Here is a 19,351-nt window from a genome sequence, read left to right as displayed (position 1 = left end):
CTTGGAAAAGAATACAAAATATCTTAAATTAATTATAAAAAATAATATATTTCATATACATATATAATTATACATTTGTGTATATAATTTATAGACTCAATTTGACTTTTTATCCGATTTGTATTTAGTCAAACCAAACCAAATATTCATTGGTCTTTAAAAATATAAACCAAATAAAAATCAAACTAACCCACATAAACTGGACAGATGAAATAGTTATATTCCTATCTATATATAGTTTGGTTAGTTGTAAAAAAACCCTATAAACCTGGCCTAGCTGTTGAAGATAATAACTATTTTCAAGAATCTTGTTCTTTTCTTTTAAAAAAATATATATTTTTCCTTGTTTATTGTTTAAAAAAAAAATTGCAAAGAGATGAGAATTAGGTTATGGGGAAATATGTCAAGTGTGACGATACTATTAATATTTTTACATTTTTTACAAGGAATTTATGGGATTAGATTTGTAATTGACAAAGAAGAATGTTTGTCTCATAATGTTCATCTTGAAGGTGATACAATTCATGTATCTTTTGTTGTCATTAAAGCTGATACTCCTTGGCATTCTTCTAATGAAGGTGGTGTTGATCTTATGGTATGGTACTTTCTTTCCCCTTTTATGTATTATCTTTCGTTATCGGATTAATTTCACGTATGATCATCGAACTAAGAGTCATATAGTTATGTTGTGTTAATGATTTGATAGAGCTAGCTAGAGACGGGGGGTTATCTGAACCCTCTTCGACGAAAAATTACATTGTTTATATATGTTTAAAATAATTTTTTTTATGTCTATGTAGTAGATATTGAATTAAATGAAAATTCTGAGTCTGACAATATGGAAGGAAAAAGATTATTATCTTAAGAATATTTGTAATGTCATATATAGGATATGGCATAACAACTTCGTATGGATGTGGAGACGACGTTAGATAGGAAGTTATGGAGGTTGACGATTAGGGTAGAAGGTTAGTAAATAGTTGAGTGTTGTCGGTTTTTTCTTTGGGGGGGAGATAGGAGGTGGGATAGCCTCTTCCGATCTCCTCTTGTCCTACTAGTAGTATTATTTATTTATCGCGTAGTTTCGTATTCTTTGATGTGTATTACTATTTGTTGATGCATTAATTTGTTACAAATTTCAGTTTTATGAATTTGCTTACCTTGGAGCAATTGTAGAGTTGTCTATGTGTGACCAATAGGTCACGTGTTTGAGAAGTTGAATCAGTCATTGATGTTTGTGGCACGGTGTGACTGACTTGAGATCCGATGAATTAGTCGAAGTACACATAAGTTCGGCTTGAACCATCATTATAAGTAAACAAATTGTTTTTAAATGCTTGTTTTAAGAACATCACTTACTTGAGTCGAGGGTCTTTCAGAAATTAACCTCCACGTTATCGTTATCTAACATAGTATTCGATCTGTCACATCGAAACAAAATTGAATGTTTACGTTATCATGTAATTATCTGTCCCTTTCAGTCATTGTACTCTCTGTTATTGTTTTCAATCTGTTGCAATTCTCAGATAAAAGGGCCATCAGGTGAGCTAATTCATGGCTTCCGCGATAAGACTAGTGAGAAATACGAGTTTGTTGCTTACAAGAAGGGTATTTACCAGTTCTGTTTCACGAACAAGTCTCCGTATCATGAAACCTTAGATTTCGATGTGCAAGTTGTACATTACGCATACTATGATCAGCACGCGAAGAATGGTACTAACCCCCTCTTGGAACTGTCATTTCGCGTCCATCTTTTCTTCAATTCTGTTGCTATACTTACTAACAAGAACAAAATTTCGCGTAAATGCCTACAGAGCACTTTGATCCATTGCTGGACCATATATCAAAGTTAGAAGCAGCTCTTTACAACATACAGTTTGAACAACATTGGCTCGAAGCACAGACTGCTCGTCAGGCATCACGTATGATTTTCTTATGACTTTCACCCTTTTAGAGTCCCACATTAGATAGTCGGATTTGAGTTATGCCTAAGGTCTAGAGTCGTACGTTGATTGAGGATATGAGTAGTTGATCGTAGACGATCATCATCTCATGATCTAGTTACTGGAGTCGAGTTAGGACCAAGATCCATTTTCTTCGTAGCTAAGAATCACGCGTTCTCTATAGTCTAACTATTTCCTTTGTTGGAAATGCAGTGAATGAAGGTATGAGCCAAAGAGCAATCACAAAGGCACTACTTGAATCAGTAACTCTTATTGGTGTTTGCTTCCTTCAAGTCTTCCTCCTACAACGTCTTTTCGAAAATAAACTTCAGAAGGTTAGAGTCTAGACTGCCCTACTGGAACTAGCCATCAGACATGTCGGAAGTTCACAGTTAATCAGTTCAAAAACCGCGTCTAAAAACCAAAATAATCTGTTTTTCTTGTACTGAAACAGTGAGATGTTAATTTCACAGAGGAAATTATACACTACGGTTTCATCCTTTAAGGTTCTCAGCATTAAACTCGTTGTATTTCACAGAATTATGAGTTCAAAACTTATGCTCGATTGCTCGTAGAGAAGGTCTACCACAAGGCTGCTTCTGCTTATGGTGATAGATATACGTTTCAAAACTCGCTCTCTCAACTCAAAAATGTACAGTGTTTAAATTTTGAATCCGACATTTGATTTCATTGAGCATACATACAGCTTAGACGTCTGCACTGGTTCAGATATTTGCGATCATTGAAAGGAAATGTCAATCGAGAAACACAGGTAAAAGTAATGACAACAAAAACCAACCTCCCAAAGCCTTGACAAGAAAATGGGAAGATAATCGATTATTATAAACTCGAAACTAGAAAAAAGTTAAGCACAGATGCAGCAATATGTTCTGGTAGCAAAACACAGTACTTTCATTTCAGTTGTTTATAAATGACAGTGTTTTATCCCACCGAGATCGATCCATCATAGTTTGACAGAGTTCATCACTCAACAGCACCAGACCGCATACAGCAGAACCATTTCTTCTGAAAAAGTAACATGTTCACAAGATTATTTATCGCGAACTTCTCAAATCTATTGCATACATACTCTTGATAAACACATGGAAAGGTATTTTGATAACCGTGCCTCCTTAGTGTTTTGTCTCTGATGGGATCAACCCACGTCATTGACCACTAGACTAACTCTTGTGTGCGAGACTCCTTGAGTGTTTTAGTCAACCCAAAAGTTAGCTCACAGGTGAAAATTGTCGAAAAACATATAAGGAGACAACAATGCACCCCGTCAACCAAGACATTTGGAGTGTGGACAATGCATAGCACATTAGCGTAGAGACACAACGTTCATGAAAAGATATCATCGAACCATCACAACTTGTAGTTATAGAGTCAGCTAGAACTTACAGATTGAGGCTTCCCAAGAGTTGCTGTATGCTTGTGGTTACTCTTTGGTGGCGCGTCTGCCTTTCCACCTGACCTTTTCTCATTTCTAGCTTTGTTAAAGATCACCGTGAACCCCTCAGCTGTAGCTGGATCATTGACATCCCACTCACCGAATTTTGGAAGTGGTCGTCCTGCTTCCTATAGCGATTAATATGTAACTATGAATCTCGTATAAAACATCAAAGTCGAACAACTTGAATAAACCAGAGAAGCAAATAACTACATCAAGACCATAACAGTAGATTGTGGAAGCAAACACCAAGGGAAAAATGGCAATTTTACTGATGACTCGTACTCATCAACTCGTGTAGTCGTGTATATATATGGATCAAGTATCTGTTCAACTAAATCCGAATTCATTCAAAGAGTTTGTTGATTTTCAGACACAATTCTGTTATATGATTCTAAAGCTTACTCATTTCATGATCATAATCAATCATCATATTATTGCACCTGGTGCATATGCACGTATGGGCACACCTCGACTAATTTCACAGAATACCTGACATCTCACTCCAACAACACGTACCAGATAACTCTAGTACTAGTCTCACAATTGTTGCTATATAACATGTTTTTTTTTCCCGCTTTATTTAGGAATCTTGATCATATAGTATTTCGCCATTTCAACAATTATATTTTACTTCAATACCATAGAAAAACATATATGAAACAAGAGAAAGATCTTAAAAAACATCTAGAGTCAAGTCACTACATCAAAGATGATTTTTTAGCGGCAGAAATATTCTAATCGCAGCTAAATATGTTCTTTTAGAGGCAAGTAACATTTTTTGTTAATATGCATATATATTACCGCTAAAATTGTTTTTGTTTGTAATGTATAATCCCGCAAGTAAAGTCTGAAAATTAAAAACTTAATGTACGCAGACCTTAGAAATTGTTTCCGATAGATCCTCGATACACATTACCAAAACAAGCTAGAAAGCAAAATAAAGGCAGCCATATGAATCTTAAAACAACATTATAAATTCACATGGAAACCATAAAATTTGCACAAAAATCAACAATTTCATTGTGAAAGAATACAACATTTATATATATATTGATAGATATGTATATATACATACCTCCATCAATTTCGAGTTTGGAAATAGAGAAATTGTTTCTGGAAATGATTGATTTGATTATGTATTTTTAAAAAGAATTAATTTTAATTTTTTTTTCTTTTAGTTAGAAAAAAAAGGGGAGAGCCTTTTTTTAATAAAGGAAAAAAAAAAGAGAGAGAATCTCTCTCTCTTTTTCTTTCTCTTTCTTGGACTCTACAAATGAAATATGGAAATGAGGAGAGATTTAAAAAAAAAAAAAGAAAGATAAAAATTAACCGTTAGAATATATCGATAACCTCTTAATTTCATAGTAAATAATTTATTGAGATCTTAAATTTTGCGGGTTCACTTTGCTAGATCTTATATTTTGTGGGTCCGTTGCAATGCCTATTAAATGATACTTCATTATTTTTAAAAGATGGATATCGTTCTTTTTGGAATTTATGTGTTATGATATATGAATTAAAGACTCGATTTTTCATTAATCCCTAAATCTTTCATAATATATGTGACTATACTCTTTGAGCTTAAATTTTGTGCGTTAATTGATAATGACCTATTAAATCATACTTATTATTTTTTAAAATGTAAATGTCGCATTTTTTGAGTTTATGATATTTTTACGATGAATTCTTTTGGAGTGTGTCATGACCTATTAAATAATACTTATTATTTTCTAAAGTCATGCGTCATTTGTAGAATTTATGTATCACAAAATGAGAAATCAGAAAAATCTCAAATTTCAACTCGTATTAATTGTGTTAAAAGGTGTACAAAATAATTTAAAAGTAATAATATATTTCATACCATAAAGAGCAAATGGATTGCAATAAACTTACTACAAAATACACCAATGAGTTAACAATTTTAATAACGATATCAAATATTATTATGAAAATCATAGCAAAGTACATGGATATAGCATCAATGAAATAAAATAACGAAAAATTAAATATCTCAATAACATAAAATAAAACTTTAAAATGGGTTCACCTTCCATAACTGATAATTAATTTTAATTTTGTTTCAACCATTAAATCCCAAATCTGAGGATGAAGCTCCAACTTCCATTTGATTCAATCGATTTTGCACATTAAAAGCAATAGTCTTCAACCAAGTCTCATAAGTTGACACTTCATTTGCATTAAGCCGCTCAATCGACTCCCACCAACCTTTCGATCTAGCATTAATCATTTCATCGTATGATTGGTTCTTAGCAATTTCAATGTTTTCTATGGCATCGAGTACTTCAAGCTTAGTTTTGAGTTCTTTCACTTTTTCTCGATTATGAGCCGCGACTAAAAGCGCACTTTCACTTGGTTCAATATCGAGATTCTGAAAACGAGAAACAACTGCATCAACATTTGGGTGAAAAAACGAGAAAGGATTACCTGCGGGAGAAAAAAATATCATTCCAATGTCGACATCGCATTCAAATACAAGATTGCTAGCTTTTTTGTATAAACTCATACGGCGCTTTGAAAAGCTAGTATTTAGGTTACCATAATTTTCTATTTTTCTCATTGGTATCTTTCGGCGTCCTTTAGGTTTCTTATTCTCCATTGCTAATCTATCACCAAAATGAAAAAAAAAAATTATTAAAGAAATGTTTTGTGAGAAATGATGGTTAAGAGAAGGGAAATGTCACAACTATTTATATACATCAAAATTTTATTGCAATTAAATATTTTCCAAATATTATATTGGAAAATGATCTGTTATACAATCAATTTTATTCTTAATATGTATTTTCCATATAGTGAAAATCTAGACTAAACTTTAAATCATTGAATAAAATAACTTTTAAGTTAATTCATTAAATGAATAAAATCTAGACTTTTAAATTAAATTAATAAATAGAATGAAATTTAGACTTTTTTAGTTAAATCAATAAACAAAATGAAATCTAGACTTTTAAGGAAAAACAATGAATAGTTCCACTATACTCATAATATTTATATTTATCAAGTTAGAAACACCAGATATAAACATAATTTAAAGAAAAACCAATTACATACCAAATATTTATATGTATTAGCAAAAAAAAAAATTAATATCAACCAAAACCAAAGAATAATCTTTTTGTGTATAATGAATTTTACTATGTCTAGGTAGTTAGCAACTTATTGAACTTAGAAATGATACAAATTTCATACCAAATACAATATGCATCAACATCAAACAAACATTATTTTGAATAAGATCTGAAATATTATCATTAACCACCAACTGCAAATAATCCATATGGCGATACACTAGCTGTTTTCGACATATTAACTAGGTATTTATACGAAACAACGCCAGATTTTCACAGTAAAAGGAATATGAAAACGAGAATGCAGCACAGGTGCAGCATTTGTTTCCAGTGACACTTTATCGGAGAAGATTGAAAAACCGTGCACACAGTGAGATTGCTATAAGGTGTGTATCATCGCGGGGTTAGTTAAAGGAAAAGGATTCTAGAGACATTACAGTAACACAAGATATACACAAACTTTGTGTCACTTTGTAGTTGTTTTAACACAGATACGAATCCAAACGCGGTTGTAATTGCAGCATCTGCAAAAATACCTGCTCTTCCAAAGCTAACTTCTTATAGAGTCTCTGTTGATGACTTACAAACTCCAAAAATAAATCTTTTGCCTGCTTTGCTTTTCTGTATGCTTCAGTTCCTGTTTTTACTATTATCAAGTCTTGGCAGATACTTTTTGCCTGATATACATCCTACACCATACCGAGAAAACACGACGGAGAGAGCAATCAACCTCAATAAACTGAAATAAAACATTTGATGTATATAATACGAAATACACATCATAAAATGTTCAGGCCTTGAAGCTCCTCCATAAGTTTAAGATTCTTTTAAAAAATATTTCCTGCAATCCTTCAAGTATTTGCTTATTTGTATCTAGACTAGTCTTGAATTCAAGACTCCACCACACATCATATAGTGTAATATGTACTGGCAATATGTCGAATGAAACCAATTTTACCTTATCAGCCTAAAATTTCACCCTTCTTTTTCTCTGTTGTAAAGACAAAAAGACACCTTATTTCTTTTCCATATGTGTTCTTTTATTTCAGCATGCCTTCTTCTTATTGTATTCACTTTCGATACTTGATTTTGATTTACTCTACACACCACACTCTCTAGACCCCACTTGTGGGATTAGACTGGGTATGTTGTTTTCGTTGAAGCGCTCCCACAATTATGTGTAAAAGCACATTTCTCAAGACCATGAGTATACAAATTTACTACAGATAAGTTTGATTCCTAAATGTTAAGAGCAATTGATCCCACATTCTCAGCTCTCCTGTTATCAATCAGTTAAAGTCAATCTAAGTTTGACTAGTGACAACTGGGCATCCAGTTTTTCACTAGTAACGAGTAACTATCAGATATGCATGTCTCTAGATTATCAAGAAACTTCATATATATGATATTTTCCAATACGTTGTCAACTAAACTCATTGTGAAGTAGCAGTGACAGTAGAATGTACCATACTGCACATCTAACAATTATGGCTCATTAGTTGTCCTAAAACCATTATCAAATCTAACCAATAAATAGCATAAACGTTACCTGGGAACTGTACATTAAGCTCCCAAGCGATGTCTTAATCATGGATTGTCTCATATCTATTTCACTTATAACCATCGGCCTGTAAAGGGAAATGGAAAAAAGTAAATAACCCATTAGGCCTTCATCAATCTAGAGGACGTATGAACATCATGAAAATTCTACTCTTGAGTGATAAAAAGAAATATGATCTACACATTGAGCAAAAATCATAGAGCGATATCTAAGGATTTCAGATGTTTAAACTACATTTATAAATTTTTTTTTTAAAAAAAACAAGGTAGTGCACACAGAACCAGAGTGTTGCACTTCCTTTCCAGCTTTTTCGCCTTTGAAGTAGATATTGGGGGATGATAGAATAAAAAAGAACTTTCAACTTCTGAAAATGAAAAACAAAAACAAAAACAAATAGTGCCTCAATGAACATGACATTTTTTCAAGCAACCGCTAGTTGAAAATTGGGAAGATAGTATGTTCGGCCTAATTTGTACATATCAATTGTGGACACCAAGGCTAGCTAGGACAGATGGGAAGAAGTCACCTACTGTTTTTTTGTGTGTCTCTGCAGGACCACTAGGCTACACACTACAGTGCTGGGGAACTTTATTTGAGTCTGTTCTTTCTTTTAATTGACTATAATATGACAGACCGGAACTCAGGAAATGTAAGCATGCCAAAAAAATTGAAAAGAAAAAAAAGTTTGAGAAGACAAGCAAGCTTGATAAAACTTTACGTCATGAATACACGCCGATGCTATCTACGCATCTAAAATAGTTTAAGGGCCCGTTTGGATGGGCTTAATAAAAGCAGCTTTAAAAAAGTACTTTTGAAAGTGCTGAAACTTATTTTTAAAATAAGCAGTTATGCGTTTGGATAAAAGTGCTGAAGTTGTTATGCCAAACGTGAAAAGGGAAAAATAGAAGAAAGAGATGTTAGGATTATATGGGTAATTCGGAGATTGTATAAAAATATTAAGGGAAAAAACATAAAAATGTGGTCAACTTAAAACAGCTTATAAGCTAAAAAAAAAGCACCCCTACCCCAGCTTTTAACTTTTGGCTTAAAATAAGTTTTTTTAAACTTAAAATAAGCTATTTTGAGTATTGCCAAATAGTTAAATAAGTCAAAAACCAGCTTTTAAGTCAGTTTGACCAGCTTTTAAACTGAGCCAAACAGGCTCTAAGTGGCTGGTAATTGTGGCACAGAAGCTCTTCTAAGTAGAATATCCAAAAATCTATTTAAGCAAGTTTGATCCACGCCAAGGCGCCAAGCATGATCTTTAACTGAATGAAAATGTGTTTTAGCTCATAATCTGTATAGAGGCAGGAACCAATGATTCTGATACACTCAAACAACATAACTATAACGGGAGATAGATTATTATTATTATTATTTTGATGAAGTAAGCATACAAGCAGATGCAATACGAAGGGGGATCAGTCAGGTCAGTAAGAACAAAACACTTACCGAGTTGAGCTGACAAAATCCTGGAAGTGATCTAAGTTATTTACAGGGAAAGTATTAGCCAGGTAAAAAGGTTCACCAAACAACTAGCCATAAATACAGGTCTAATTGATACACGTAATAATGGTATAGAACACATCAATGAAGCCTATGTATTGATAATAATAAGAAGAAACAATTCTTTTTGGTGAAGACAATAGAATGTAAAGAGAGAAGATTACAAAAGGATCAACTACTTAGCAAGGAAACTAATTCTGGAAAGTACCTTCCCTTTGAGGACACAACAAGGTGCGCTGGATTGTCCAAAAACCGGTTTATTTTTTTAAGCTTCTCTTCACAATCTACCACGATGATGCCTCGTGCATAGGGCATATATGACGGGCACGGGTAAATATATGCTTGTGACCAAACAGAAGTGTGCTTATGTATGAAATCTCTCAATGACGAAGGGATCAAGGTTCTCTCCAAGTTCTCGACTAGCATGAGATGATAATTTGAGCATTGCCCTCCTAGATCTTTATCATGATCCCTATGCCTGCTATAGTCTGTTGCTGCATTTCAGAATGAAGAACTTAGAAAAAGTGCAATTACCACATCGTAACAGGTGATGGAGTTCCATAGCACACCTTCTGTTGTACATCTCACGTCAACCGCATTCCTGGCACTGCTAATCCCCTACAAGGAAAGGAAGAGGAGAATGATATAGGCACATGCATTATCACTCAAATTACTGAATGCAATATCACTCAAATTACTGAATTAGAAGGTGATAACTTGCCTTAACGGATGAATCTGACTTTTGTTCAGAAGACGAATATCTGACTCTTTTTGTACGAGACGATCCTTTGGATGCTGAATCGTCTTGCTCAGATGTAGAAGTTGACTTGCAAGAAGATTTTCTGTGTTTCTGGTTTACCAATTCCAAGAAGGAGGATATTCTAGGATCAACTTGGGTTGTGCCTTTTATGATACATATGCCTTCAATTCCAGAATTAGCCAAGTCATCCTTCTTTGGGCCATGAAGCCAGGATAGTACAAAGGTACATGTGCACTCCTCCACTCCATTGTGAAATGTATGGTTCTTTTTGTGTATCTGCCAAAGAGAGGAATAAGAAAATTTGAAGAAAGTGAATTAGGCCAACGAATCGATATGAATCAAGTAGCCCTGTCTTCCTCTTTGAGTCTTGCTACTTTTACTTTATATGTTATGATAAACCCACATTTAGAGCAACAAAAAAACTGATACAAACTTTAATGAGGTTCAGCAAAGATGTCAACATCCTCAAGAAAGATGGTAAGAAAATTTCAGTATGCTCAAAAGAACAACAGCGACAATCATTTTCCAAGTTCTTAGAAACTTTAGTCCCCAATATGTTCACAAACCCACTTGCTTAGTTTGTCTCACACTCTATCCCTCTTCCTTGTTCCTTTCCTATCACACCCTAAACTGTACAGAAACACTAGAATGATCATTGTCCTTTAAAGAAACTTTTTTTATCACAGATAAGGAAATACTGAGGAAAGAGCCTGCAGTATCTTATTAATATCAATTACCATAAAACTCAACCCACATCAACAATTGCTCCCTTTGCTTGAGCCTTGAAGTCCTCCATTATCAACAAGGAATTATCTCATCACACCATCTTGTCAAATTACCTTCACAAGGCATCACTTAGTACAGCCAACTCCAACTGAGTCTTGGAAATGCCTAGACTACGAACCAAAACTGCCTTGATCATAATATCTGATGGATATGCATTTGTAGAAATCTTTTGACAACTATAATAGCACTGGATACAATATCTCTGCTGAAGTGATATTTAACAACAGTATTCTCTGTACGCTCATGATACACTCAATTCTAGTGAGATGAATGGCACTCTGACTGTAACAAAATATTGATGCCTTGCTCTTTTTTAGCCTGAATTCAGTCACTTGCTAATCAGCCTAAAACTTCATTCATCAACCTGTGGCCAAATAAATGTTTTACTGCATCCGTAAGAGAGCCACTTACAGAGACTCCATGATAGACAATGCAACTTTAGTTTGTAAAGTTGCATTTCAATTGACATCACAAGTCACCACCACAATGAGTAAGCAAGTAGCAGTTAAATATCTCCTCCTACACAAGACCTCAACATAGAATTAATATGTCATCTTGCTTTTCGATGAATGTCAGACCAATATCTGTACTACTTTTCAAATATCTCAAAATTCATTTCACTGTTTACTACAGCACAAAAAAAATGCTTCACTATCTGCTACTGCTTTTTTCAAGGACATGCCAGATTTCTATTCACCTCGGGTGGATGTAGGCTTTAAGGTATGGGTCCACCAGATTCCAATAGTATTGGCCCATACCCTGTATATGTGCTAAGAGAATTCACTAAATATGTACAGAAATAAAAGTCAGAACTCATTACTAAAACTTGAGATTGTCTGTAACCCATAAAGGCCAAATCTTGGATCCATTTCTGCTACTCACCACACTAACAACATAAAACATCTTCAGACACTGCACTACATAATGCTACCAGTGCATATATTTCAGCTTTATTTCTTAAGACCCTTAATCTCTATTGGTTTTTCCATAATTTGGTTGACACCCTCACTGGTTTTGCCTATTAACACATTATCATTTGCGTATAGCTTATGCAAGCAAGTACAGAACTACAGGCTCAATATCAACCCCTGCTGAACCCATAATAATGGGAAATTCTTTTGTATCTCCAATTACTGTTCTCACGCTAGTTTTTTTGAAAATGCACTTTCATAAATATCCTTAAGTAATTTTTGTTTGTTATAACTTGTCAATTAAATAAAAGTTCAACATTCTTATTTCATGCTTTTTTTTATAGTTGAAAAGGAACAGAAGATTACTTGCAACTGTTGATAACAAGGAGATAAACACTCCATTTAAAGCTGCCACATTAAAAGAGAAGTACACATGCCATGAAAATGTTGCTCTAGTGAGCTTATAATTTGGTATGACTGAAAAAATTGCCTAAATCGCAAATTAGTGATCAACTCATCAACCAGACAACCCCAGAACACTATGTATCCTTGATTTCTAAGGATTCATCATACTTAGACTATGTCAACCTACCTCACCTTCATCCTTTATCCGTGCTTAGGACCTATACAATGCTAAAAGATAACATATGCGAGTTGATTAGTTTGAAATCTGTTAAGAAGTTAATACCAAGTAATATTAATCAAGTTGCCTCAATCCTGAATTAGCTGTTATCAACCGCAGAACCCTCTGTATCCTTGAATTCAAAGGTTCATCATAGTTAGACTATGTCAACCTTCCTCACCTTAAGTTCCTCCTTTCTAAGTTGCTTGGACTCCTCATTTTCGGTACCGCACCCATGTCGACACGATGTGGGTGTGGGTTTGGGATCCACACCCGATCTGGTCAATCAGTTCTGGATACTTTGACCAAATTTGAGAAAGAAATTCCGGGCAGACTCAATGATGTTTGTAATTTTATAACCTAAGATGAAATTGAAGAAAATGAAGTATCTTGTATATATAAATTTCTATTATCACTCCCTTTCCTTTTATCTCCTTCCAAGATTCTCCTCTTGATCATTATTCTCCTCGAGCTATCCACATAATATCTCATAATTTAGGCTTTATCCCTCTAATGTAGCCGAATTCCTGCACTTGTATCCACACATGGAACTATATCCCCGAATCTTAAGATTAGGACTCAGAGGATCCGACCTCTAGATCCACACCCGTAGTAGACACCCGGACCTGAGTCCGAGCAACTAAGCCTCCTTTCATTCCATGAGTAGGACCTCTATGCTTACAGAATATTCAGATAAAATTTCTAAAGTAGGTTAATATATAACCAGCCCCTTAAGCTTTAGACACTCAAACAAAGTCAAATTTCAATTGAACATCTCAACTCCTAATGAAGTCTTCAATAAGACACTTAAGGTTCAAATTTTGGGAAAAAATGTTTTTTCATTCTTATATCAAGTAATTCAGTCAACCATACAAAATATGTCATATGCATTTCTCTCAGTAAGCAATAAAAGCCAGATACTTTCTACCTGAGGTTGATGATATATTAATTGTAGCTAACTTAAATATCCACTAGATGAATGAAAACATGCCCAATTTTTTTTCAATTCGAACAGTTTATCCAGTTAACGGTGATCAATTTGAACATGACTTAGTTCGAGTGGAATATTCTTCCACTGACTATGAGTTAAGCCTTCTGAAAACCTATGATCATACTCAACATCTGGAACTGAGAATTGAACAGAATCAGAACGTAATAGAAATAGCTACCTCGATTAAATGCATCTGAAAAAAATTAAAAATTTCTCACACTTCAAACAATTCATAACTTACCGCTTCAACAACGGCATCGTAGAAGAGCATATCATCTTTGCCAAAAGCATTACAAGCCGCACAGACAATCATCCCTTCCTTAACACTACTGCATTCATTATCCTGCAGCTGTGGCGAAACATTCCTAAACCTCCTAACGAATTCATCCATTTCCTCCTTCGATTTCAAGTCATCAGCAAGGAATTTCACATCGAATTTTTCCGGATATCCCTCGAACTTCACCGTCATCGTTTCACCGTCCACCGTCACTAGCACACCGTACCATGAGTCATCTCCCTTGTACCGATGCTCTAAATCGTACTTCGCCGGATTTCCGTCGGGCTTTTTCATTTCCGGCACCGGTAAATTCATCAAATCTTCTAGAAACTTCGACCGTATGTATACGTATATTTGAAAACTGTGGGAAAATGAAATTTACAGTAATCCGTAGCTTTCCTATGTCATTTATTTATTTATATTTATTTGCTTTTTGTTGTTTTGCAACAATAACAATAATAATTGTCGGAGATCGAACGTACGCAAATTTTATTATTATCTTGATTATATGTATATGTAAAAATGAAAAAGTTATTTTTAAAGAAATTTCAGTTCAAATGTATCAAATCGGAGTAACATGGTTAGATTGTAATAAAAGGTTTATATATAGTACTTCCAACATTTATATTTAGAAAAGTAATTAATTTCTGAAGTTAAATTAGATTATATTAATTTAATATTTTAAACAAAAAATTTAACTAGTCAAGAATTATACAAAAGCTCTAGGCTTTGGATATCGAGTGAGAAACCAGAAACAAAAAAAAAGAAAGGTAGCCAAGTTCACATTTTTCTTCAAAAAAAACCACAACTTTTCTTGCACTATGTCAAAAAAATACACATTTGTGCTTATGCAAATGACAATATATCTACTCTTCAATGTCCTTATAGCTCTCATTCTTTTACCTCAAAACACAAACCTTATGTCTAGAGAGAAATACTACACAAATGTTACTGTGAAATCGAATACGAAATTATAATTCAAAGTACTCTAGAAAAGAATGAGGCACTTCGAAATCTTAGACATTGTTGATCTGTACGTGGAAAGAGCATTTAAACTTGTTCCTTCTCTGCATCATTAGGATTCTTTTGTGTGTTGTCAATGCTCGTATCGTTCCAATTCTTGAGCTCTTCTTCCGAGTCTTCAAGAGTAGTACTAAGATGTTGTGTCTTGTACTGATGTCTCGTTGAGAAAACAAGGAACACGAAGTAATTGAGTACTCCGAGTACTGCTAACATCCAGTAGAAGTAGTCTAGTTTACCGTTGTTCAAGTTGTTTTTAAGCCAGCTTCCGTTTGTTACCTTATGTACAATCGACACTAACAAGCTACTCATAAAAAATCCCATTGAAAGCGTGCTGAGGAATAGCCCCGTGCTCATTGATTTCATTCCTTCTGGTGCTTCTCTGATGAAGAACTCGAGTTGTCCAACGTAGGCAAAAGCTTCACCAGCACCAACGATGAAAAACTGAGGGACTAACCAAAATGCACTTATGTTATAATCATGGTGTATCGCGTTTTCCCTTCGTTGTTTCTCTACAACAGCTGCAGCTACCATACCAACAATAGATAGTATAAGTCCAATTCCAACTCTTTGAAGGCTTGTGAGTCCTTGTCTATTGCCCGTGATCCTTCTAGCTATTGGTACGGTGACTCTTTCGTTTAGGGAAGTAAACAAGAGTATAGAAATGAAGAGAAAGAAGGAAAATGAGCCTGCTGGGATGCCAAATTTGCCAACATTTCGATTCATGAAGGTAGCTTGCTCGATACTGAACGTGTTCATTTGAGAGTAGACCGTCCAAAAGAGGATACATGTAGACCATATCGGAATCAACTTAAGAACCATTTTCACTTCTTCGACTTGACTAACCGTTGATACTATCCATGAACTGATTCTGTTTTCATCTGCAACTGCATAATCATCAATAATCGCTGCCTTGTCTAAACATCTGTTGATAACAACAACACATTGGTTAGTTTTTATTCTTATGACAGATACCCTTAATGTTATGAGGGAAAAGATACGAGTTTGGATCAACGCGCACAATATCTCACCTTAGCATTTTCGTATGTGGTACTTTAGCGTTATGATATTCATTCAAGAATCCAGGATCAGAAGGGTGAGAAATTTTCCTCTTTCGCCAAGCCAATATCAAAACTCGCCATATAATAGTCAAAGGACTTCCCTCTGGCTTCTTAAATCTATACAACGATGTTCCGCAAAGCAAAACAGCCACAGCTAGTACCATTGTTCCAGCTGATATACCATAACCCCACCCCCTTCCAACATTGTCTTGTATATACACTAGCACAGTCACAGCAAACAAAGATCCAAGGCTAATGCAGAAGTAGAACCTGTTAAAGAAGTATATCATGGCCTTATTCTCTTTAGGATTCGATGAATCAAACTGGTCTGATCCAAAACCAGACACACTAGACTTTATCCCCCCACAACCAAGCGATATGGTGTATAATGCTGCGTAGAGGAGAGCAAGCTGCTGCCCGCTGGCTTCAATGCAATGACCTTTCGATCTTGAGTCACACACGGGAGGCTTCATACTTGGGATCGATGTTGCAAGTGTCAACAGTGTTACTCCCTGGTTATAGACACAAAGAAGTAACATATCAAGTTACTTAATCATCTAACACGAGATAGTCACACAATTCAACATGGTATCAAAGCACAGCAAGAACTTCCACGTGTTTGTTTCAATGTAAAAAGAATCAAGCTCGTAAGTATCATTAAGTGAAACAAAAGTTATGTTCTCTCTAACAGCTTAAGCTTACCACAGCGGCTATGCAACCAAAGATTGCAATAGTGGCATAACGTCCGAGTTTAGCATCAGCCAAGAAACCACCAAGAAGTGCAAGAAGATTAAGTGTTCCCATGAAATTAGTAACAATGTTGGCAGAATCAGAAGATGGAAGATGTAAATCTCCAACCAAATAAGTCACCAAATTCATCGATATCCCCATAACACATATCCTTTCTGATAACTCTGTACCTGAAACAGAACAACTATGTTATACACTTAACACAAACATTTTTACCATGATCAAGAAAACAACAAAGCTCACTAGCCTACCTAAAATAAGCCCTGCACCAAGCCATCCTCCTGTACGCGATTTATCAACTGGATTTCCACGAAAATCGACTAGACCTCCATCATTTGAACCATATTTTTCAGCATGGTTATGAACTAAAACCTGTGAATGAATGAAATGAGTTAAAGAAATATAACATAAGACATCATAACATGAACAAATATTTATCTAACTTGAAATGAGTTTAGGATATTACCATTGTTTGTGTTTATACTAAGAGAGAAAGGAGATAGAAGAGGATAGTTAATTTGATGAATAAGTAAGGAGGGGGAGGTATATATTTATAAAGCAAAAAAAAATAGAAGAAAAATGAATGAATGATTAGGCAAAAAGTTGAAAAAAAAGAAAAAGGTAGGCATTTGTACAACAGAATTTCATGTTAAATATCTATTATAGATCATAAGGTAACTAACTGACTGATTGAGATATGATTATGTGGTCAAAATATTAATAAACCCCACTAAGATATAAGATTGAAAAATATCATTTTACTTTGATCTGAAAGTGCTTCTTATCTCCACAGAAAACAGCATTATTTGGGACCATATTGTAAGTTTTGAAAAATTTGGTGTTATCTCAAATAGGTGTTGTAACATGTGGAAAAGTGGGAAAGAAATTTTGTGGCCTAACACTTAGGATCAATTGTAGCCTTCGAAACTCGATTTATCCTTCTCTAGTTAAATACCAGACTTAGGTCAAACAACATAAATATACTAAGCCGCTTGAATGTCTCTTTATTCTGACTTGACTTGTTCGGGAATAAGACGTAGTTATTATTATTATTATTATTGAATTGGACTTGGAAAAGTGAAAAAAGAAAACGTCTTCGATAAAAGTATAAAACAATTTGGTGATTTAAGATAAAATTAAATATAAAAAAAAAAAAATGTCACCCCTCTTTAATTTGCTACAACACAAATGTGTATAGAGATATATGAAGCATCAATTCATGGATGAAATTATTTGGTGTGGTATTTTTGTAAAAGGCATGCCGACTAAGATTTTAATTTATTATGAATGATCGAGAAATTCGTCTGAATTCAACTTGTAAGATCAACTATGCCTTCGAAACTTAAGAATAATATTCTCGCTTCTCTATTTTTTTTCACTTTAACTACCATGCATATAGTTCGCATGGAACATAACTCGAATATGTGACCTAAGTCACGAGTCCCTCAATCTTAGTAACTTGAACTAACTAAGCCCTATAAATGTACGTAAACTCAATATTTTTGCTTATATCTTAAGAAATTCACTAAATAATTATAAATATTTAATGTGAACTCAGTTATATATTATTAAGCATGCATAATACATAGACGTATTACTTAACTTGGACTCGGTTGACATATATTTGCCTCCAACTTTAACTATATACAAGCAAATGCTTAATCTTGTATAAAAAGTTAAATATGCAGATACACGTGTGCTACGTGTCATATAAGAATCAATCCAAGCCTATCTCACTTGAATCGATACATAGAACGCAACATAGAATGTGTGTGTATTCACTTATTCATTTTCATACAAATTTAAGCATCTACTTATACATATCCAAAATTTAAGTACATAAATATCACCAGAAATTAAGATAATGGCACACGTGTAGAAAATTCATAAATTTCAAATCTTGAACTGTTTCGACGAAACCGCGTCGGCAATTATAAATCATGGCTAGCTACGAATGGAATGCATCCAGCAATACACAAACGTGTATATCTAGAAAATACAAACTTTATCATAAACACTGAATCTATAAAAGAAAGTGATTATATTGTATACTTTTTGGATGATTTTTGGTCTACCATCATATGAATTGATTGGCCAATTATATTATTATATGCATGGTCATCAATTGATCATATATTTTTTTTTTCATTTTTCTTGGCCAAAAGTTATTTGTCTGGATATTCCTATACCACTACTAGACCCTTAAACACTGTGTTTGGGTCCCTTCTACTAATTATAGCACACATGACACATGTATAATGCTATCTTTAGTAATTTGGAAGTAGCCACATTAATGGCATTTTACCAAAAATATCCATCCTACTATTGTTACCTAATTATTATTTTTTAGAGAATAACACCAAGATAAACTAAAATTAGTTTGTTAATCTGTTGTTAAACTAAATTTTGGTTCGTAGCTAACGATTTATTTATGATCAATCATTTATTTGTCGCTAAATAAGATTTCTCGAGAAGAGAGGAGCCGTGGTGGTCCCCCCGGACCGCCCGGATCCCACGAGTGAATCGAAAGTTGTGATGAATTTATTTGTTTTTTGTTCTACAATTTGTACCTTGGTAATTCTTCTCCTTGTAGCTTGACAATAATTGGATCTATTAGT

General features: G+C 34.2%; 4 protein-coding genes across 7 annotated transcripts; 1 reads left to right on the top strand and 3 right to left on the bottom strand.

Annotated features, from left to right (window-relative positions):
- The first annotated feature begins 286 nt into the window (after window positions 1-286).
- LOC101257838 (transmembrane emp24 domain-containing protein p24beta2-like) lies at window positions 287-2,616 on the top strand. Its single transcript, XM_019211349.3, has 4 exons — window positions 287-595; window positions 1,527-1,713; window positions 1,815-1,922; window positions 2,157-2,616. Exons 1-4 carry the CDS (start codon window positions 377-379, stop codon window positions 2,288-2,290), a joined length of 648 nt encoding a protein of 215 aa, XP_019066894.1. The 5' UTR covers window positions 287-376; the 3' UTR covers window positions 2,291-2,616.
- Window positions 2,617-2,722: 106 nt separating this feature from the next.
- LOC109119055 (protein NOI4-like) lies at window positions 2,723-4,659 on the bottom strand. The gene is made up of 3 exons (XM_019211350.3): window positions 4,475-4,659; window positions 3,348-3,524; window positions 2,723-2,969 (listed from the first exon to the last, which is right to left on the bottom strand). Exons 1-3 carry the CDS (start codon window positions 4,478-4,480, stop codon window positions 2,928-2,930), a joined length of 225 nt encoding a protein of 74 aa, XP_019066895.1. The 5' UTR covers window positions 4,481-4,659; the 3' UTR covers window positions 2,723-2,927.
- Window positions 4,660-5,318: 659 nt separating this feature from the next.
- Window positions 5,319-14,481, bottom strand: LOC101254273 (uncharacterized). Of its 4 annotated transcripts, none has more exons than XR_002026493.3 (8): window positions 13,867-14,481; window positions 10,277-10,591; window positions 10,125-10,173; window positions 9,764-10,049; window positions 8,038-8,116; window positions 7,025-7,177; window positions 5,956-6,023; window positions 5,319-5,844 (listed from the first exon to the last, which is right to left on the bottom strand). XR_002026493.3 is itself a non-coding variant. In XM_026028583.2 (7 exons), the coding sequence occupies exons 1-7, from the start codon at window positions 14,215-14,217 to the stop codon at window positions 5,480-5,482; spliced, it is 1,542 nt and encodes a 513-aa protein (XP_025884368.2). In that variant the 5' UTR covers window positions 14,218-14,481; the 3' UTR covers window positions 5,319-5,479. The 4 variants fall into 4 exon arrangements, 2 of the variants coding, with proteins under 2 accessions (XP_025884368.2, XP_025884369.2); XR_011213211.1 differs by having other exon boundaries at window positions 5,319-5,788; XM_026028583.2 differs by lacking the exon at window positions 5,956-6,023 and having other exon boundaries at window positions 5,319-5,788.
- A 206-nt stretch (window positions 14,482-14,687) lies between these two features.
- LOC101253972 (protein NRT1/ PTR FAMILY 6.4) lies at window positions 14,688-17,524 on the bottom strand. The gene is made up of 5 exons (XM_004251487.5): window positions 17,200-17,524; window positions 16,985-17,105; window positions 16,686-16,903; window positions 15,954-16,495; window positions 14,688-15,847 (listed from the first exon to the last, which is right to left on the bottom strand). Exons 1-5 carry the CDS (start codon window positions 17,200-17,202, stop codon window positions 14,953-14,955), a joined length of 1,779 nt encoding a protein of 592 aa, XP_004251535.2. The 5' UTR covers window positions 17,203-17,524; the 3' UTR covers window positions 14,688-14,952.
- Window positions 17,525-19,351: the final 1,827 nt, after the last annotated feature.

Source organism: Solanum lycopersicum, chromosome 12, assembly GCF_036512215.1.
Source record: "Solanum lycopersicum chromosome 12, SLM_r2.1".
Taxonomy (NCBI): domain Eukaryota; kingdom Viridiplantae; phylum Streptophyta; class Magnoliopsida; order Solanales; family Solanaceae; genus Solanum; species Solanum lycopersicum.
This window is presented reverse-complemented; position numbering and strand designations above follow the sequence as displayed.